Source organism: Micromys minutus (genome assembly GCF_963924665.1).
Source record: "Micromys minutus genome assembly, chromosome: 10".
Taxonomy (NCBI): Eukaryota; Metazoa; Chordata; class Mammalia; order Rodentia; family Muridae; genus Micromys; species Micromys minutus.
This window is the reverse complement of record NC_137979.1, coordinates 42285195-42307340: the sequence shown is the minus strand read 5'-3', so window position 1 is coordinate 42307340 and position 22146 is coordinate 42285195. Positions and strand designations below refer to the sequence as shown.

Here is a 22146-nt window from a genome sequence, read left to right as displayed (position 1 = left end):
CTTTGGCGCTACGGCATTCGGAGAATGGCTCCGCATCATCCTGTAACGTGGACATAACTTATTTGCTGTTGTTAATACAAGGACAATGTCTCCTCTACTACACTTTAAGACCGATATAACCCTGTCAATCTTTTATTCAAGCCCCATTCACACCACCCCGGAACACAGAGTAGCTCTTACAACAGTTCCTTGTGCAAAATATCTCTTGCTAGCTCTAAGTTTACATGATAAACGGAAACGTCCTCTGACCGACTAGGAAACGAAAGGGTTAAAGCTCGACAACCTGATGGATTCTGGGGTTTTCCTTCCTCCACGCTGCAAGTTAAAACGACCAGGAAGAGAGAGTTTGAGTTTGCCCAACGTAAAGATGAAAACGGTTACCTTCAACTGCCAGACTTCTGCCCCAAACAATCATGGCTACCTAATCCCACAACGGATGTTACATACCTAACTAAGACTGTCTAGTCCAAGGTTTCACAATTGGCGTCGTCTCCTGCCCAATTCCAAAATGGCGCTGACTAGCCTCACTAAGAGTTTCGAACTTCCCAGAATCCTCACTGGCCTAAAGGTCAGGTGACGCAAGCCTCAGCCGGAAGTGAAGGAAAAGGCGCTTCCAGCCCGCGGCGCCTGCGCAGAAGGCTGTAGACGCTGAGAGGCAGGAGACACTTGGGATCGTCCGCAGGGTTTGGGACTGCTACAGAGGTCGCCACGGAGCCCTCCGGAGCCCCCGTTTCTGCTGGTGCTGCCGCCGCCCGAATCGGGACCGTCGGGCTGCAGCCGCCGGCAATGCCGCGAAGGAAGGTGAGAAATGGTAGAGAAGAGATGGCGGGTGTCTAAGGGGAGTCGATTGAGCAATGTGACGCGGCTGGCCACGCCTCGCAGTGTTTGGGTTCCAACTTTCTGTTCCCCCGAACCTAGCCTAAGCCACCCAGTCTCTTCTCGGTACCAGGCAGAAAAATGTGGGCCCGACCCTGGCCTCGGCCTATGCCTGTAACTATTCCCGCCCTCTGCTTTCCCGGATCGGAGGCGTTCTTGTTAATTGGTCGCGGAAACGTCTAGAAGCATATTGATTGGATGGTGACGCCGCCTGTTTGGGCTCAACGGTCACCTCCCCGCGTGCGTGGGCGGTGTCTGGGTCTGGCTCCGGTACTCTCCGACTGGCTGTGGCGAATGGCTCTCCCTTCTCTTTATTGGCCCAGCTTTGCAGTCTGTTCTTGTGGCGGGTGCGGCTTAGCGAGGCCCGGATTGGGCCGGCCGACGCACCGCTCTTCCGGATAGAGAAGGCGATAGGCGTGAAGGCGAGTTAGGAAGACCGCTTTCCAGGTGAGGGGTACAATAAAGCGGAGGATGGGTGATTAGAAAACCAGCGCCCATCCCTAAGGGATAGCTCGCAGGCTTCTTGCATCTCAGACTACGTCTTCCGCGTATTTGTTCAGTTTGACATTTCCTGGTCAGTAAACATTTGTTGAACTGCATGACGTTTGTCCCACTACATGCTAGTTGTTAGGGATTCAAAAATGATGCGTAACCACTGGTTTAAAGGGTTATCACCGTTGAGTGATGAACACAGACGAAGTAACCACAGAAGACTGCAGTGCAGTGTCTGTTTGAAATTGTATACACGAAAAGAAGCAGTTAACGTGGGAAATAAAAAGTAAACAGCCGGTTTTCAGGGTTAACCCAGGCAGAATTGGTAGGTCATGGACTGGCATCTAGGTCTTTGGCTGAGATGACCTTAAAGTTCGCCTTTTATTTTAGTGACATTTTGTGGCCCTAGTGCCTCTACTTACTTGTGGTCAGATTTTGAATGAAATATTTGGATGGATAGATGGTTGGTATTCATATTTCTGTAGAGATCACTCTTCATGGAAGCTTTCCAAGTTAAATACTTACATTAAACGTTAATTTAAATAAATGACCAGAGTTGACAGGTAGTATTTATATCCAGGCACACCAAATGCAAGACATACTAGTATGTTGAGATGGTCTAGTCTCCTTTTAGCAGTTTCCAAATGTAAAAATGAAAAATGTAAATTCATACTGGATGTTATGGTACAAGCCTAGGCTATATAATAAATTCCAGGCCAGCCTGAGCTAAATATCAAGATCCTATCTCAAAAACAAAAACAACAACAAAATCCCAAATGTAAATATGTTAGTGACTTGTTAGATGCAAATCTGTCCTAAACTATCCTTAAGTTATTTAGTTTTTTATGTCTCATTTTAGTGTGATACTAAATTTCTGTTTGCCATAGAAATATTAATGTTTTTAGTGTGGGGTGTTATTTGCAGGGTATATGTATTTTTTGGAAGACTCTACTAACTCCAAACAGTTGGCCCAAGGCAGCTTATTTTTTTGAGTAAAGGGTTGGGACCTGGAGCTAGGCTATAGGTCAGTAGGGTGTGGTTAGTGCTGCTATCCCTGAGTTCAGTCCTTAGTGCTTCCCACTCCCTTCCCCTGCCAAAAATATTAGGATTGGGTTTGAGGGATTGTTGTGATTTCAGCAAATATCCCCCCCCCAGCATAGAAGGGGTTAAGTGTAAATGCTTAATTGATAAAAGTAATCTTCATGGCTAGTCAGCCCTCAGAAGGTGTGACAGGTGTTCCTAACAACCTGGTGTATGGGGTCGCAGAGATGGTTCACAGTGGAGGTTCAGAGCACTTGTTGCTCTTGCAGAGGATCTGGGTTTCAAGTACCCACATGGTGACTCACAACCATTTATGACTCCAGTTCCAGGTGTTTTGACAACTTCCCTTGACCTCTGAGGGTATGTATGTGATACACAGGCAAACACTTCTGTACATATAGAGTAAAATAAATCTAATTTTTAAAAAACCTGGTTTGAATATCTATTTAGGTTTTTAGTATAAATTTCTTTCCAGCACTTTGGAAAAATTTGAAGGACTGATGGCTAAGAAATAATTTGTATCTTTTTCTGGTTAAATTCTTTGGGATCAGAGTTATAGGCTATAACATGTTTTATTTTAATTTTTACATGTATAATGTGTTATGTGTGTGTGTGTGTAAACAACCACATGTGTAGCTAGGTACCGATAGAAGCCTGAAGAGCTTATTGGAGCTCCTAGAACTGGGGTAGCAGGCAGTTGTGAGCTGCCATGAGTGTTGGGAATTGAACCCAGGACCTCTGGAAGAGCAGAAAATACTCTTAATCACTGACTCATCTCTCCTGTCCCTAAGAGCATAGTTTGAAATGATTCTGTGTGTGTGTGTGTGTGTGTGTGTGTGTGTGTGTGTGTGTGTGTGTGTGTGTGTCAGGGTTTCTCTATGTAGCTCAGTCTGTCCTGCAATTTAGTTCTGTAGATCTGTCCTGGAACTCACAGAGATCTTCTTACTAAGGATTAAAGGCATGTACCACCTTGCCCAACTAATGTGATTTTTGTTGATGGAGAATTTGAATAAAATTTACCCCAAAGTTAAATGGGGCCTAACTTTAACATTTTATATGCTGTCTTGAAAAACTTTTTTTTGTTTTTAAAAAAGGTTTAGTTATATTATTTTTAATTACATGTATGTATGTAAGGATGTATGAGAGGTGTCTGAGGAGGCCAGAGGCTAGAGGCGTTGGCTCCCTCTAGAGCTGGAGTTACAGGCTACGGTTGTGAGCTACCAAGTAGATACTGGCAGTTGAACTCAGGTCAGCCTGTGGTCTTAACCAGCTCTTTCTTTCTTTCTTTTTTTTTCGGGGGGGGGGGGGGGCTTGCCACACCATTTTGATTTGGATGCTTTGTTGTTGGGTTGGGTGCTTTTATTTCCAGTTTATAAGAGTTATAGTGATTTAGTCTGAATTGTTTCAGAATTAATACAATAAGAATTTCTTCTCTTCCTTGGTCTGCTTAGTTCAGGTGGTTTGCTTGTACGATATTTCTACTAGCATGTCTGAAAGAAGGGCAGTGCCTCTGCACACAGCAGGGAGGGGAGAGACTGGTGGAGTCCTTTCCTACATTGGAACTCGGTACTTCAGCATCATGGTTCATTTTACTTCCAGTGCTAATGGAAACCACAGTAAATGCTTTTGTGCTAATGTCTGGATCTATGGTATTACAGAGAAATGCAGGCAGTAGTTCAGATGGGACCGAAGATTCCGATTTTTCTACAGATCTGGAGCATACAGATAGTTCAGAGAGTGATGGCACATCGCGCCGGTCTGCCCGAGTCACCCGCTCTTCAGCCAGGCTAAGCCAGAGTTCTCAAGGTAAGCCTTTCTTCTTCTTTTTTTCTCCTGACTGCTCCTTGCAGTGGACAGATTTTGTATCATTTTATTGTGCTAATTCATAAGGACACAAAGATTTATTTATTGTGTATATAGCATCCTGTCTACGTGTATGTGTGCAGGCCAGAAGAGGGCACCAGATCTCACTATAGATGGTTATAAGCCATGATGTGGTTGCTGAGAATTGAACTCAGGACCTCTGGAAGAGCAGACAGTGCTCTTAACTGCTGAGCCATCTCTTCAGCCCCCCCATTAAATTCTCTGTTACTTCATAACTGTAGTTTTACTAATATTATACATTGTAACGTAAATATCTGATATGTAGGATATGTTTGGCCCCTGTGAGACGATCATTTGATACTCCATCCACCTACAAAGGGGTCTCGACTCATAGGTTGGAAACCACTGGTATAGATGCTAGAATGTGTTGAAGTGTAAGGCAACTGCTGAAATACCTGGTCTTCAAAGTGGTTTCTGTCAGATACCATGTTCTTTTATAGGCAATGGTTTGCAAAAATATGAGATACAGGTGTCTTGAGTAATTTTTTAGAGACTGTATGGTGTTATAGATCATCATCATAAAACGATACAGTGAGAATGTTATCACTCTATAAAATGGCTTAAGAGGTAATGCCTATCGAGCGTGTTAGTGAGGCGTAATGCTTTTAAAAGCACTTTTAACTCTGGAATGAAGAGTCACATTTGATAGAATAACTGTGTGAATAAATATCCAGAATTTTGCTTTGATAGTGAAATAAACAAAAAGCTTATGGTTTGAAGGCTCTTTAGTATACTTAGTCACTTGGGCTTATACATAGGAAGCCTTTTGCCCCCAGAGTTCTGTTCAGTGTGGAAGAAAGGGTTTTCAGCTAATATACAAAGGGGGTTATCAATCTGCAATGATAGAGTGAATGGGAAATTATAAAATGGGGCCAGGTGTGTTGGTATACATCTTTAGTCCCAGCACTTAGGAAGTAGAGGCATGCAGATCTCTGAATTCAAGGCCAGAGCTATATACTGAGACACTGGCTCTCAAAAAAATACCAAAAATGTAACTGTGTGTGTGTGTGTGTGTGTGTGTGTGTGTGTGTGTGTGTGTGTATGCTTGTAGGTAGATATAAGATATGCATATATAAATATGTGTATATCTATGTATATAAATACACATACATATATACATGTGTATGCACACACAAATAAATAAAAGTGATTTGTTGATGGATCCTATGGAAGCCCAGAGGTGGAGTAACCACATCTTCTAGAACACTCTGGACGAGTCTAGTAGGATTTTACAAATTGAAGATGAGCAAGATATTTTAGACAGAAGGAATCATATCTACAAAGAGTTATAATGGTTCTTAGACACTGCAATTAGCTATGTCCTAAAGATGATGGATATTCAAAACAGCTAGACACACGAGCTTGGGGGGGGGGTCTCTGTAGTTATTTTATTTCATGGCCACAGAGCTACACAATTTTTGGGGAGCATTAGTCACTGGGTAAGGCCGTCCTCCTAGAGTGAAGTATAGACAGACTTGAGAAAAGAGCCCCTGGAACTATACAGTCCTAGGGTCCTGGCCCTGTACTAACTTACCTCTCCTGATAGTTTGACAACTTCAACTTAGACATTGTCATAGGTTGTTGTTATTTTAAATATTCTTCAGTTTTAGCTTTGAGTTTATTTCCCTTAGGAGGCATGCAGCTGGAGACGTGAAAGGTCTATGAAGGCTTTAAGTAGGTTTCTCTATGGGAAGTACTTAGGGGGCTGGAGTGATGGCTCAACAGTTAAGAGCACTTAGTTGTGTTTGCAGAGTACTTGGGGAGTCAGAGAAAATAAGCAACCCCCTCCCAAATACACTGTTTTTGTTAGTTTTGGGACAGCTGTATTACGATGGGCTATAAGCAAGGGAAGAAACAGGCAGTGTAGCTAATATTGGTAAAGAACTCTTTTCCCAATGGGTGGTAAGGCACACACGCCTTTAGTCCTAGCAACTCAGGAGACAGAAGCAGATGGATCACTGAGTTCCAGGCTAGCCTGGTCTACAGAACGAGTTCCAGGGCTACACTCAGATTCTGTTTTGGAAAACAAATAAGCCAGGAACTTTCTCACAGTAAGCTTGAGAAATACACCACTACTGCCCCCCCCCCCCCATACTAAAGTAAGTATTTTTGTCTTTCATGGGTAAAGAAGCAAGCTTAGGTACATTAACTTGCATAAGACGCCACAGATTGTTACTATGGTGAAGTGGGATCAAATGGGGCTCAGTCTTTACTCCAGACCCTAAACTAGTCATCCTGTACTGCCACTGTTAGAATATTGTTCCACCTGCCCCTTGGCATGTATTACTTAGTGAGATGGATATAATCTAAGGATTTGTTGGTTTTTATGAGATAGAACAGAAGAAACTGTATTCTGATTATTGTGTGAATGGATATAAAATGGGTTTTCTTCTTTTATTTTATGATCTTTTAAAACCGGGGTTAGATTCCAGCCCTGTTCGAAATTTGCCATCTTTTGGCACGGAGGAGCCTGCCTATTCTACTAGAAGAGTGACCCGTAGTCAGCAGCAGCCTATGCCAGTGACTCCAAAAAAGTACCCTCTTCGGCAGACTCGCTCATCTGGCTCTGAAACAGAACAGGTGGTTGACTTTTCAGATAGAGGTAAGTGGGTCTGTGTGACTGGTACTGTACAGAGGGTCTGGTCAGTTCTCTTTTAAGGAAGATTGTGGCACTGCAGAGATTGTCAGAGTTTAGGGAAGCAGACACTGTTCACTCTTTTGTTTGGTTGGGTTGTTTGTGGGTTTTGAATCAGGGTTTGAAAAATAAAACCTTAAACTTGGAGTCCTTCTGCCTTGATCTCTAGAGTGCTGGGACTACAGATGTGTGTCACCATACTCAGTTTATCTAAATTCTTACTGTCTAATTCTACTGCACAGTAGTTTTTGATTGCTAGAGTTTTAGGTGTATTAGATTGGATATATAATACAGAGAAGGACGCAGAGCCTTCTAAACCTCCACATGAAGCCCAGATTTTATTAGAGCCATGATTACTACTCCATTTTACCCCCAGACTGCTGATTAGGAGTGACCATTAGTATAGACAGTGTTAGTTATTAAGGTTGTGGCCCCATACTTTAAGAACCGTAAAGCAAGAAGCGTTAGAACAGATCTTACAAGCTACTGAGATTCTTCAGCCAGGCAACATGATTAATTGGTTGGTTTGCAGAGTTTGAATTTTTTGAACTTTCTTGTTAGTATTTGGAAGCACAGCGATTTTTATATAAAACCCTGTACTAATTTTGAAATTTTTACTTATTTTATTTGCATTGTTTGTAAGTCTGTGAAATATATTTGTGCCTGGTGCCCATGGAGGCACGAGAAACTCTGGAACTGGAGTTACAATTGTTAGCTGCTGTGTGGGTGCTGGTAAACAAACCCAGGTCCTCTGGAAGAATTGCCAGAGCTCTTACTTAACCAATGAATCATCTCTCTAGCTCCAATACTTAAATGTTTTTGGTTGGTTGTTTGGGTATTGAGATATGTTCCAAGGTATCCTGAAACTCATTATCTAGATCAGGGTGGCTTTGAACTCATGAGTCAATAGTTAACTTTTGAAACAGGACAGATCTGGAAATACTGGATGACCCTTTACTCAGTTATTATTAACTGGAGTTAAAAGTAGTCACGTCTGGATAGACAATGACATTCTTTGACCATGTCCAATCCCTATAGATACATGGTTTATAAACCTTGATTTGAGAGTGTGCAGTTTCTGTAGAACTCTTGGACTCCAGCGGTCAGACTCTAAGTGTGCTCTACAGATGGCTCAGTGTTTAGGAGCATGCACTGCTCTTTTGCTGGGGTAAGGGAGCAGAGTCTCTATCTCTGGCTGGCCTCAAACTCAAAGAGATCTGAATGCCTCCACCTCCCAAGTCCTGGGATTCAAGGGATGCGCCACCACATATAGCATATGTACTGCTTGCTCTTATAGAGAACCTGAGTTAGGTTCCTAGCATATGTCTGGTGGCTCACAACTACCTGTAACTCAAACTGTAGGTCTCTGGCCTCTGCCAGCACACATTATACCTACATATACATAATTAAAAATAAAATCTTTAAATAGAAAAAAGAGAGAGAGCATGGTGCCAAATGTCTGTAATCCAAGCATTTGTGAGGTAGAGGCATTGGATCCCTTTGTGTTTAGGGCTGTCTTGTCCTACATAGAAAGTTTCAGGTCAGACAGGGATACATAGTAAAGAGTCTCTCAATTAAAAAAAAAAAAAAAGTGAATTTCAAGATTATGAGACTTGAGGCATCAGGCGTGTTGATTATACACATACATGTAGGCAAAACATTCATACACATGAAGTATTAAAATAATTTTTAAAACCATGTTTGGCCTACATATATATCTTTGAATCACTTGTGTCCTGATACCATTGACTTCCCTAGAACTGGAATCCCTGGACTGGTTATAGACAATCATGAGCCGTTATGGTGGGTGCTAGGAGTTGAACCCAGGTCTCCTGGGAGAACAAGAACAGCCTCTTAACTGCTAAGCTATTTCTTAGACGCTTAAAAGAAAAAACTTATATTGGTTTTTTTTTTTTTTTTTTCCTCTTTCTTCCTCAAGTGGGGGTTGGTTTGACACTAGGTCTCTGTTGTCCAGGCTAGCATAGAGAACACTTGCCTCAGCCTCTGAAGAGCTGGGATTCAGAGAACACACCATCACACCCAGCTCATTGATTTTTTTTTTTTTTCCTGTTTTGTGAGTCTCAAGGAAGGGAAGTGGGCTCATTATTTATTTACTTACTTTTCCAATAAAGAAATGCGTTTTAGTGAATTTTTGACATTAAGTAGTTTTAAATTTCACTATTAAACACTTGGGATGGTGAGAACACAGTTTTATCATATTTGACTCCTTTTGGTAATTTTTCAGACTTTATGCTTGATTTTGATTACTCATGATTAAGAGTGTAAGAGAATTATGGAGAAGTCACATGTACCTGAACTTCAGAGTTACATTCAGTCTAGAGTTAAAATTACACCAAAGCATCTTATAGCAGATAAGCAGCTAAAACTTACTAGTTAGGTCTTGGAGACTGCTTGCTTGTAGACTGCTGGCACAGCACGTGAACCCTGAGTCTGTTTCCTCACTGCATAAAACTGCCGGCATGCCGGTAAACTCAGAACTGTGGAAGGAGAGGCAGAAGGATCACACATTCAAGGTCATTCTTAGCTACATAGTTTGGGCTCGTGACACTAGAAAGAGAACTGCAAATTCCGTAAACTCCTTATCTAGCGAATCTTTAAATAAAGGGACCCACTCACCAGTTCTACCAATTGCTTTTTCTTTAGAAACTAAAAATACAGCTGATCATGATGAGTCACCACCTAGAACTCCAACTGGAAATGCACCATCTTCTGAGTCTGACATAGACATCTCGAGCCCCAATGTGTCTCATGATGAGAGCATTGCCAAGGATATGTCCCTGAAGGACTCGGGCAGTGATCTCTCTCACCGTCCCAAGCGTCGTCGATTTCATGAAAGCTATAATTTCAACATGAAATGTCCTACGCCAGGCTGCAACTCTCTAGGTGAGTGTGTCTCAGCTTCATGGCTGCTGTGGTCCAGGGATCCTGTTGTCTAGCTTCTCAGACACTTCAGTGGTTGTGAACTCAGAGCAGTCATGAATAAGAACCATTCTTGGCCTGTTGTCTGTAAATAATAACAGATCTAGTTGCAGGAAATGTAACAGTGATGAAACACTGCCTTTTTTTCAGTGAAAATTTTCATTCTTTCCTAAGCAGGAACAAATTGGAAAACAGTTCTGTGGAATGCTTCATGATGTGACAGGTGGCTGGTGCTCATGGGTAAAGTTTGCATGAGACCAGGCCTTTTATGACCAGGAGTATCTAATTCTTATGGCTTTGTGTGTTTAGGTAGTGTAAGTAGGAGAAACCTCCTTTGATAAATAAGTATCTTGTCTTCTGAAGACTTTTAACGTTTAGTGAATCATCTCACAGTGATTTGAAGCTCATCTGTGCTGCTTGAATAAGCTGAGGTGCAGGCATTGAGCAGGAGCTCCTTTGTGAAGGAGCTGATTGGTAGATAAAGATGCCTTTCAATATGAAGTTTTTGGTTTCCCAGTGCATATAAAACTTAGCTTTATGCTTACAAAGTGTGCCATAGCATTGTGTATTTTTTAAAGGTAAATACTTTTTAAATGCTCTGTTAATGGTGCTAATGATTAGGAGCAGTTGGGAAATTGGTGCCAGTAGACTTGCTAAACAGAATAGCCACAGCCTCCAGTTTATAAAACATACTGTCTGAAAGTAGGCTTGCACAGTAATGACAGACCATTTTATACTTGGTGTGTGGTCACTGAACAGTTTTCTCTGAGATGGCCGCCTGTTGCTTAACAAGAAGGATATATTTTGAGAGCATGTACTTTGACAAACTTAGATGATGATATAGCCTTCTATACACTTGGGCTGTTGGGTGTGTGCGTGTGTGTGTTTGTATGTGACACTACCTGTTGCTCCTAAACCCAGTGAGCAAAGCAGCCCGAGATAAGTTAGAAACAAAACAACATGGTGCTTATTAGAGACTTGATAAACTCAAAATGTATGTGACAGTTGCTTGTGTAACTTGGATGCTGCTTTATTCTGAACTTTTTTATTAAATAGAAGGATTTGAAGTAATTTGAGCAGGGCATGGTGGCAAGTACCATTAATTTTCACACTTACGACATGATGTAGAAGACATCTGAGTTCAAGGCCGGGCTGGGCTGTCTAGTCTAGTGAGTGAGTCTGTCTCCAAATAGATAGAAAAGCAGTGAAAAGTAGAACAAATATCCTAAACCAATAACATGGTTGCTTATATTGCTAATTATTATGTGCTATGTAGAATTGTGTTGCTGTAGGTTTGTTTGTATCAGTGTGACCACAGATACATGACTTGTGTGTACAGCTGTAGCACACAAACCTATAGGGACTTTTCAGCCCCACAAAATTCTGGAACCCTTACTTGTTTTATGTTTAGGTCCACTGTTTGCTGAGCATTAAGCAATATGTGACTGTAGTATGTGGTTCTCTAAAGTTATAATCTGGTTTTTGGGTTTTTGTTTTTTGTTTTTGTTTTTTTGAGATAGGTTCTTGCTATGTGGCCATGACCAGCCTGACAGTCACTCTGAGGCCCAGGCTGGCCTCATGTTGATAGAACTCCTTTTTTCAAAAGGTTTTTTAAAGCTTTATTTAGTTGTTGTTTGTTTTTGTATGTGTGTGTATATATGATAATTTGTGTCTGGTGCCTGAGGAGGTCAAAAAAGTCTGGAATTGGAACTGGAGTTACAAGTGGTTGTGGGTGTTGGGGTCCAAACCTGGTTTCTCTAGAAGAGCAACAAGTACTTAGATTTCTGATTCATCTCTTCAGCCCCAGACAAGGTGCTTCAGTCTCCCAAGTGCTAGCAATAGAGGTCTTTTCCACCTGGCCTGACTAAAATACAGCCCAGGGAACTGATGGCCTGAATGTTATAAAATGCTGTACCTAATTCTTGGGTTATTTTCACTTTTCACAGCTCACTCTATGGATTATATTATGTTTTTATGTTTTTATTTATTTTAGACAGTTTCATGCTGAATGTTTTGATCATATCTTTACCCCCAACTCCTCCCAGACTCAACTCCACCTCCCTGCTGTATAACTTTTAAAATCCTGATAATTCCTTAACCCAAAAGTTAACATTTTTTACCATGTAAGAACAGTGAGCTTCCTGAAAAACATTGTGTGGTATATGTGTGTGCAGAAGCATGAGTCGGGCACACACCACAGCAGCTAGGGGAGGGCATTGGGTATCTTTAGGAGAGTGAGGGTTCTTGTGGGCTTGCAGGTTAGTGTGAACGGTTTACCTATTTACCTTATAGTGTAGACTTTGGATCATTGGCATTTTATAAATCCTCTTGGAAGAGATGTATACCAAAGAAATACTGGGCAGTTTTCTGTATTTTCAGGTTTATATGTGTGTAGGGGTGGGTGTTCTTGTCACAGCATGGGTGTGAAGGAAATGTTTTTGGAGGTGATTCTTTTCCTTCAACTTTTATGTGGGTTGTAGAGATCCAATTCATGTTGCCAAACTTGAGTTCCAGGACAGCCAGAGCTACATAGTGGAACCAGGGTGATGGATGGATGGATGGATGGATGGGTGGGTGGGTGGGTGGGTGGATGCATGCATGCTGCCTTAGGGGCCAGGAAGAGAACTCCTTGGGTAAAAATTGTAGCCTTACAATATGTCTGTGTATTGTTCCTACTGCCCTGAAGTAGACAGAGTTATCGATGGAAGTTGGCAGAGCCAGGAGTACTGCTTACACAGCACCCAAAACAAGAGTGATCCTGTCTCAACAAGGTGGAAGGCAAAAGGAAAACCAAAACAGAACAAAAAGAAGCACATGTTCCCTTCATCTGCAGATCTTACACACACACTATACATGTAAACAGATGTACATATGGGCACAAAATAACATGTAAAAAGGAGTAAAAGAAAGGGTAAATTCTCTGAAGAACTGAATGCAAGTAGTGAACACTTAAGCCATGAAGGGTGTACAAAGCTAATTTTCTAGTTTTAATTGTGGGATTTCTTTGTTTGAAGATAAGTGTATATATTTGATAGTAAAAGTGTAAAACTCAACATGAAGTTCTACAGCTTCAGATTGGTTATTCTAAATGTATAGAAACTAATTTGAGATGTCTGGTTATTCTCTGTGTGGGCTTTTTTGGGGGGAGGGGTATGCAAATTTGTTATAGTATTAAGTTTTAATTAATACATTATAAACAAAAGGCTAGAAGGCAAGAACCGATTCCAAATGTCCCCTTTAGTGTACATATGTTAGTAATGACAATGACAACAGCACTAATACTAATAAATAATAGCAGTGATGATAAGACCCGTTTAGCCGGGCAGTGGTGGACCATACCGTTAATTATAGCACTTAGGAGGAGAGGCAGACAGAGCTCCTTGAGTTAGAGGCCAGTCGGTCTACAGAGTAAGTTCCAGGACAACCAAATCTACATAATGAAGCCCTGTCTCAGGAAAGAAGGAAGGAAGGAAGGAAGGAAGGAAGGAAGGAAGGAAGGAAGGAAAAGAATTAGAATGAAGAGAAATGTAGCTTTGTGGTGGTGTTTTTCTAGCCTGGCTCAGGCCCTGGGCTCCATTTTCATTTGGCTATGTTAAAAAAGATAGAGGAAAGACTGTTCTTTGGTTAGAACAAGCTTCCTGTGTCATCCCTAGTGTTTTCCCTAAGGCCTTATGCTGATTGCCATATCTTAGAGTTTAGTTGTAGAAGTTCAAATCTTTAAATATATTTATTTATTTAAATATATTTAAATAAATATATATACACAACCATCTGTAATGGGATCTGATGCCCTCTTCTGGCATGTGGATGTATATGCAGCTGAGTACTCACAAATAAATTAACAAAAAAAGTGTTGAGCCAGGCAGTATTGGCACACATACCTTTAATCAAGGCAGAGTCACGTGGATCTATCTCTAAGTTTGAGGATAGCCTGATCTATAGAGCAAGTTCCAGGATACCAAAGCTACATAGAGAAACCATCTCCAAAATCAAAGGGGCTGGAGAAATGGCTCAGAGGTTAAAAGCAATGACTGACTGATGTTCCAGGGGTCCTGAGTTCAAATCCCAGCAACCACATGGTGATTCACAACCATCTGTAATGAGATCTGATGCCTTCTTCTGTATGGTGTCTGAAGATGGCTACAGTGTGCTTATATAAATAAAATAAAAATAAATCTCAAAATATGTTGATTCTTGTTCAGAATTACCCAAATATGTTTCTATATTATAGAAATGGCTGTTTTCACTTTTAATGGATTTCTTTGGGCTATTAAAGAGCTAAATATAGAATAGTTTGCATAGTGGGAAAGAATATACTTTTTTCAAATTCTTAAAACTAGATTAACTTAACAAACATTTTTGTTTTTTTTTTTTGTTTTGGAGACAGGATTTCTGTGTAGCCTTGGCTGTCCTGGAGCTTGCTCTGTACTGTAGACCAGGCTGGCCTTGATCTCAGGATGACACTAAACTCTTTGTTAGCTGGCAGTGGTGTCAAACATGTTTAGTTCCAGCACTTGGGAGGCAGAAGCCAGTTTTGTATGCACAGTGAATTCCAAGCCAGCCAGAGCTACAGTGAGACCCTGCCTCAAAAGTAAACCTAAGTATATCTCAAAGATTGCCTGCTCAGTGGAGGAAGATAATACATGAGGGAGTAATCTTCACAGTAACATTTGGTAACATTTATTTAATAAAATGAAATGGTAAAAACAGATTGTTGTCAAAATCTCACTTCCTAGGTGTGCATGTTCTTCCTGGAAATTAAGTTTTCCCTCCTTTAACAGGACATCTTACAGGAAAACACGAGAGACATTTCTCCATCTCAGGATGCCCGCTCTATCATAACCTCTCAGCTGATGAATGCAAGGTAACGTGTGCTCCTTCATTCAGGGTATGCTCTCAAGTGTTTGCTATGTGACCCACACTTTGCTAAGCTCTTGGGGTACAGCAGTGAACAAGGGGGACAAGGTCTTTTTACATGTCAATGGAGGAAACTGTGGGATAAAAGGCTTTTTTCCAACAAAAGCTAACTACATGAACAAATAAAAGAATTGTAATATGTAATGAGTGTTGGAAGAAGCTAATCAGGAGATTTATCTTTAGAGTGTCAGGAAATTCACCACTATTGCATTCATTTCCTTGGTAACTGGCTTCATATCCTGCCAGACGAATCTTTTCTACTTGGGCAGAATTTGCATAGGTAGTTGAGCCTACTGTTCCACCTTAGGCTCTCCTAACAAAAATCCACGATGTTTTGCTTTTTCACAATTTTCCAATGTTCCTCCTCTGTTGATTTCAGCATACTCTGTTCTTCTTGGTTTCTATCAGTCACATCTATTCTTGGCTAGTCCTTTAAAAACACAGTTTTTAAATAACCTTTGGGACTTGGATGTTGTGTTTGAGACTAGAGCCTAAGTTCTTCTCTTATGCATTCCTGAGTGGGTTACTGCTACCAAGGATGGAATCACAGTTAATTATGGGGAAGCAAAAATTGCAAATAGTAATTAAATAGACTCAGGTAGTCTTTGGTTAAGTTATTCAAGCCAAATACTTTGACTACACCAAAGTGTTAGTTGCTTTTTTGTTGTTCTTTTGCTCACAAGGCCTGGGTCACAGGTTTATGCTTGTATGAGCAAGTCTCATTTGGAAAAGAATTCAATTTCCCGTTCTTGCTTCAGGAACTTGTTCTAATTAATATACAAGGTCTCGGGCCAGGGTTGGGAGAGTGTTTCTTCACATGTTTAAATTTTTACCAAGTAAAATTTTACCAAGTAAAATGTGAATTGCTTCCATGTATTTTTCTGTCAAAGACCCTGTTTTTTGTTTTCATTCCAAGTCTTTCTGTGTGAGACAGTTTGCCTTTTGTATTGGCCCTTCCCGTTGTCTTTCCACTGTCTTAAACTGAATGAGTGTAAGCATGACTATGTTAGGACCTGATTCAGACACTGACCAAACCCTTGTATTTCTTCCCTGAAAATAACTGTGACCATGGTTTCATGATGTTTCTCTATAGCTTGTCTCTGAACATAGTGATCTAATACTGCTTTGTTTTGCATCAGTCTTCTTGAAGCTTGACTTTGAAGATCATGGCCTGAAGCAGTGTCTATGCCTTAAGTACCTTAAGCAGTTTGTTTGAGAAATTTCAGACCAGTGAAGAAAATCCTGAATAAAGGAAACCATTTCTGCTGTAAAGTGTTTCTCTATGTTCTGTATGGGGGAAACGAGACTAGCATCATCCCTGTTCTTCTACTGAACCATGTGCTTATAGGAAGGCACTGGGAATCAGAGCCTTGTACACGCTAGTTGCCTCCCTAGCCTAAGGAAGTTCTTAAATTCTAAACTACCTGCACATGCATGATTGCTCTCACATTTCCCAGTAGACCTTTTTGTGTGTGTGTGTGGCTGCATGTAACTTTTTGTGGATAGATAGCAAAGGATTCAGTGACTAAGATAAAAATCAATAAAAGAAGACACCTGCAATCAAGGAGTTTCCATTCCCATGGGGAAACCTGTAAGTTAATATCTATTTACGTAGTGATAAACACCATGACAAACCAATAGAGAAAGAGGGCTGTGTTCAAGGAGAGGCTGACATACTGCTTTTGCTAGAGGTAGTCAAGGAAGCCACATGAGATTGGCATAGGCTCTAGCCGTGAGCGGTGTCAAAGTAGCAATGTATAAGACCCAGGAGTGGGGAGAGCTAAAGGAGATGGAATAGTAAGAGCAGTGGCCATGAGCTGGGGCTGGACTGTTGGGTTTGAAGGGAGGTTGTATGATTGGAGCATGATGGGAAATGAAGTAGAGTTCCGATCATAAAGGATCAAAAACTTTAACGCAGGATTATGTTTTATTCTGATGGCAGTTGGAAGCATTTAGAGGGTCCAGGCAGAGGAAGAACATATCTTTGAAGCAACGACTATTTAGCATGTAAAGAACAACTACAGAAGAAAGTGATGGCATGGGACAGGCAGGTTGGAAGCCTGCTTAGAAGTTTTTGCAGTAAATGATAGCTTGGACCAGTGCGGTGGTGTTGGTAGAATGTCTGAGATAAGTTTAGATTTGGAAGTGTTCTGAAGGAGAGGAAGCTAGTAGGAGATGGGCTCAGTGTAGAGGTGGGAGACAAGGAGATGAAGGATTCTATCCAAGTTTTGCTCACCTGTTGAGATGACACTGTTTGTTGGTAGTTTAGAGATGTGAGGTGGAGCAGACGTGGAAAACTATTGGTTATTCCACCTCCAACCTAGATACTGGGTGTCAGTTCCCAGAGGGGGGGAAACTAAGGAGAGTGCTATGCTTTCTTTCTCTCCTCAGGTTTCCCCCTTCCCCTCTGCTTTTCCTCATTCCCCCTTCTCTTTCCCAGCTCTCTAGGCAGGATCTTGTCTCCTGTGCTGCATAGGCTGGTCCTGAACTCTTAAGCCGCCTCAGCCTGTCTATTCATTAGGGACAGGCAGATGTCACTGTGGCCATCCTGCGCCCAGAACTTTTTCAACATTTTCTTCATACTTCCTTACTCCCTTGTATTTCTTCAGTTTCCTATCAGCGTAGTAGTATTACAGGCCAGAGTCAACATTCTTATGAAAGTCTCAGCTTTACACCATTTAGCTGTGATGATCATTTCCATTCTTTGGTATTTAGTGGCCGAGAAAGCACTGTGTGGACCATGCCTCATCTTTTTCTAATAGAGATTAGCAATAACTGATAGTAAAGAACTTTTACATCCAAAGTGTAGTGCAGATAGAGGGATTATCACAGATTCTTTTGCTTTAAGTAAATGTAGTCTTAGAAGCAGGTGGATTTATTGACATTGTTGATGGTTGCAGGTGAGAGCACAGAGCCGGGATAAGCAGATAGAAGAAAGGATGCTGTCCCACAGGCAAGATGACAACAACAGGCATGCAACCAGGCACCAGGTATGGGCCTTGTGAAAGCTCTGGCCAGCTAGTTTGAGATCTGCCTTTTGGGTCTCCTTTGCTCCATAACTGTCTTTATAAGCCAATCCATGCCATTTGTTTCCAGGACAAATCAAAGGCATTAACTTGGAAATCATGTTTGGATTTTCAAATTGTAATTTTTTATGAAGCAGACATTCCTATCTCATAAGTAGAGAAATTAAGCTGTTTGTGATAATGGCAGTAGTGAGTAATAGTATAAAATAGTTAGTTAGTTTGAAAGTCTCCATTCCCTCATTTTGCATCCTTACTTTAACCTGTTGTGTTGGCTTTCCAGCACCTTTGACTTTGCTGGCATATTTTCAATATTACCAGTGGTATTTCCTCAGTATTTGACACTTGTCAGCTGGACCAGTTTGGACTTCTGTCTTTCTGTGATTTGCAGAAAGCATCCTTGCTCTGTTCTAATCATCCTCTCTGAACATTCAACCTGCATAGATTGCACCTAACTCCTTGTTTCTTTCTAAATGGCTTTGATCTTTCTGAGAACTCTATACCATTACCAAGAAGAGATTACATATATATCCTTCAAGGTCTTAGCTCTTTATTCTTCTCATGTACTTTTTCCCAGATGTAGGCCTTTAGTCATAGCTCATCATCAAAGTATCTGTTTCTAAAGTTAGATTATAGGTGACTAGCGGAGGAGACACAGTGCTAAACATCTGGATCTGAATACTCTGATGCTCTTATTAGCTGTGTTGTCCTGGGCCAGCCAGCTGGCAAACTACATTTCTTTGTCAATGTGAAGGAGTGAGTATTGCCTACCTGTCTAGGTAGTCCTCTAATGTGTGCACAGTAAATATCTAACCTCAGTGCTTGGCAAGCAAAAGCAGTGTAATTGATCCTTTTTTGTTTTGTTTCTGTTTTTGAGACAAGGTTTCTCTGTGTAGCCCTAGCTGTCCTGGAATTCCCTCTGTAGACCAGGCTAGCCTCAAACTTGGCGATCCACCTACTTCTGTCTTCTGAGTGCTGGGATTAAAATCATGTACCACCACTACCACCCAGCAATTTTTTAAAATGGGAATCTTGTTATATAACCCTTACAGGTCTGGCCTGGAATTTATAGCAATTCTTCTGCTTACTCCTCCCTCCTCTATTATGACTTTTACTCTTTCATACTCATTAAAATAAGACTGTATTCCTGAAACAGCAGTAATATGTACTGATGTACTGTCTCTGTATGTGACAATTATTTTCTTAGAGAGGGAGGGCAGTTTGCATTTGTAATCTCAGCACTTGAAAGGTGGAAGCAAGATCAGAAGTTCCAGGTTTGAGAGCATGTCTTTTTTTTTAAAAAAAAAAGTTAAATTGGTATTTTGAAACTTGGAGTTTTCTAGCTAGATGCTCAGTTTTGTTTTTCTTTTAGGCACCAACAGAGAGACAGCTGCGGTATAAGGAAAAGGTGGCTGAACTCAGGAAGAAAAGAAATTCTGGACTGAGCAAAGAGCAGAAAGAGAAATATATGGTGAGGGTGAGGAAAAAAAAAATTTAATACTGAACTTCCACTGTGACTAGAGTCTGAGCTTCTGCCTGTCAGATCACAGCTGTTTACTTCAGGAGGACATTCAGTGAATGGGTGAAGAATATCACAGCCTCTCAGTAAATGACATCATTGTGTTTCCACAACCCTTACCTTAATTTGCCAACAATGAACAGACAGGGGCAAGCATGCATCTGATTGACAGTCCACTACCAGAAACCTCTACTCAGTCCAGAGAACCAGCAGTCCAACCCTGCTTAGCTACTGTGTTTAGCTATAGAATCTGAGTTCAGCTACAATTTGTAAATCATACACTTATTACCTATTCTAATGACAAAGCAGAATAGCATTCCAATTCTATGAAGGATAAAAATTCTAAAAAAGCAAAACCAGAAGCCACATATCAACACATCACAGACACACGCACGCACACACGCATACATTTTTTTTTTCATGACAGGGTCTTTACTCTGTATTCTAGAAGGCTTAGGTGTCTTACTTTGTGGCTCAAGATGGCTTTAAACTCATGGCCTTCCTGCTGGTTTGAGTCACCACTTCTGGAAGAGGGGCTTAGAAAATCTTACAATTAATACAGGTAGAGTGTCAGATGTACATGCTATCAAGCTGTTTGACCGTTCAGTCATGCTTTTCACTAGCTTGAGATAGGTTATTTGGGTCTTTCCTAATTTAAAAAAGAAAAAGAAAAAGAAAAACGCTACATAGAAATGTTTCTTGTTGCTTACATTTTGCCTTTTGAAATGGGGTCTCATGGCAGAAGCTGGCCTTGAACTTGCTAATATATGGCTAAGACTGTCCTTAAGCTGATTCTACACCTCCTAAGCAATGGGATTACAGGGATGTGACACCAGCCCTGGCTAGTTGAGTTTTGCTTTTGGTCTGGAGAAGTGACTTGGTTGGTTGAGTGTTTGCCTGAGAGCAGGATGTGTTGAGTTTGATTCTCCATGTTGAGTTTGATTCAGGCATGCCTGTAACCCCAGCATTGGAAAGTGGAGGCAGGGGCCTACATGAGTTCCTTTCTCAAAGTAAGAGAAAGGGGAAGATGCATTGTTATTTTCAAAACTAGAAGTCAGTATTACTTAGAACCTGACACTAAGAGTCACAGAGACCAAATTTTAAAAAGAACTACAACATACTGAACCATATTAACCATAGGAAATGTTTGTACAGTGAGTACTTTATTTAGATATATTAGCGTGTAGAATGTTCTTCATTCTACATCTACTTCTCATAACTGCCATTGTCTTCTCTTCTGAGGGAAGTGGAGCCTGGAGCAGAAAGGGAGGGGTTAGAATCAGTTTTAGAAAAGTCTCCTTCTGCCTGCCTTCCTTCCTTCTAGGGTAAGGAGACTTGTAACCAGCTTGGTAAGGTTTGAAAGTTAGTTTAAGATTGGATTCCTTTTATGTATTTAATTATTTTTAATTTTTCTTAATGTTTAGCATTCAGTAAACATGCCAGGAGCTGCTTTCCCTGTGCACTTGACTTGACCTTACAGGTTGGGCAGTAAGTGAAGTAATGTCAGAGCAGTTTCCAGAGGCCCACTGGTGAAGCTGCTCTCCCTTGCTTGAGAGTTTTCTTCCAGGCAGCATTTTTAAGCACTAATACCTGGAGTACCTGCTTCTTTGTCAGAGTGTCATCGGTGAAGGAGACCCTCAAACCACACACACACAGCAACCTGGATTAGGCACAGACCACACCCGAACACCTGTTTTCACAGAGATATATTTTATTAATCAGGGAAGAAACATTAAAGTGGCTGCTTTCTGACTCAGGCAGAAAAACAGGCAGGTATAATTTTAAGAAGAGAACATAGGGGAGGTCTGTGTTAGAATGGGCTAGGATGCTGTGGTATAATTTGACTGGGCATGTTAATGAGGTGAACCAAGGGGCCTTTTGAGTGCTGGACTAAAATACATTGATAGCTGGACCTTGGTAGTCAGCCTCAGGAGGAAGAGGTGGCCAAATAAAGCAACAGACCTTGGTGGCTAGCTTTAGGTTAGGAATGCAATCTAATGGCTTTTAGCAAGGCAGAGGGAATGGGGGAGAAGGATAAGGCCTATCAGAGCTTACCACACTTGAGCTGGCCAGCTCTAGGATTGGTTTTAGGATCTACCATGCCATGTTGGGGCTGCTGGCCTTGTGTTGCTTAGATTCCTAAGGCAAGGAGTAACCTCTGACACTAACCACTGTTAACCAGTTTGCCTGACCTCAGTTCCCTGCACTAGTGATCAGTACTTTGTAAGTAGCAAGCATCTGGTTCAGCTTGGCTTCCACTGGAATGAAGTAGATCAAATTTCACAGACAGTATCACCCCCTGGTTGTTTTTTTTCTAGGAACACAGACAGACCTATGGGAACACTCGGGAGCCTCTCTTGGAAAACCTGACAAGTGAATATGACTTAGATCTTTTCCGAAGAGCACAAGCCCGGGCTTCTGAGGATTTGGTGAGTATCAAAACCCCCGAGTGAGGGGAGGCCCCTTGTGAAAAGCCCTTAGAACTGCCAAGAAGAGTGATTAGCAAGCAGTCTGATGAAATCTCTGGCTGTCTTTAGAGGTAGTCTTTTCGTTTACGTGGAGAACACACCGTTCTTCTCACCCTTCCCTTCTCTGTCTCCCTCAACTGGAAGATCCAGTTTGGCTTGAGGTTGGGGTGGGAGAGCTTAACTTAGTTTGTAGGTGCCTTTTATCTCTGTTGGGTAAAATGTATGGTCTGGGAGCCTAGGACTTGGGGACTGCAGTACTGTCCTCTTTGTAGGGTTTCTTTCCATTTCAATACATTTAACCTAAAAGCATGTAAATAACAGCAAACAAAAATGGTGTCGACTACAACCAGG

The 22146-nt window shown here is 41.3% G+C and overlaps 1 protein-coding gene across 8 annotated transcripts in view; it reads left to right on the top strand.

Annotated features, from left to right (window-relative positions):
* The first annotated feature begins 645 nt into the window (after positions 1 to 645).
* Positions 646 to 22146, top strand: part of KAT7 (lysine acetyltransferase 7) — a 32316-nt gene continuing 10815 nt past the window's right edge. For 3 of the 8 annotated variants that reach the window (XM_080923536.1, XM_080923533.1, XM_080923529.1), the window contains exons 1-8: positions 646 to 801; positions 4068 to 4215; positions 6719 to 6895; positions 9593 to 9832; positions 14650 to 14732; positions 17686 to 17775; positions 19181 to 19285; positions 21646 to 21756. In XM_080923536.1, coding sequence (XP_080779662.1) covers positions 787 to 801; positions 4068 to 4215; positions 6719 to 6895; positions 9593 to 9832; positions 14650 to 14732; positions 17686 to 17775; positions 19181 to 19285; positions 21646 to 21756 — 969 coding nt within the window. In that variant the 5' untranslated portion in view covers positions 646 to 786. The remainder of the gene's footprint in view (positions 802 to 4067; positions 4216 to 6718; positions 6896 to 9592; positions 9833 to 14649; positions 14733 to 17685; positions 17776 to 19180; positions 19286 to 21645; positions 21757 to 22146) is intronic. The other 5 variants (XM_080923534.1, XM_080923530.1, XM_080923535.1 and 2 more) reach the window with 3 other exon arrangements.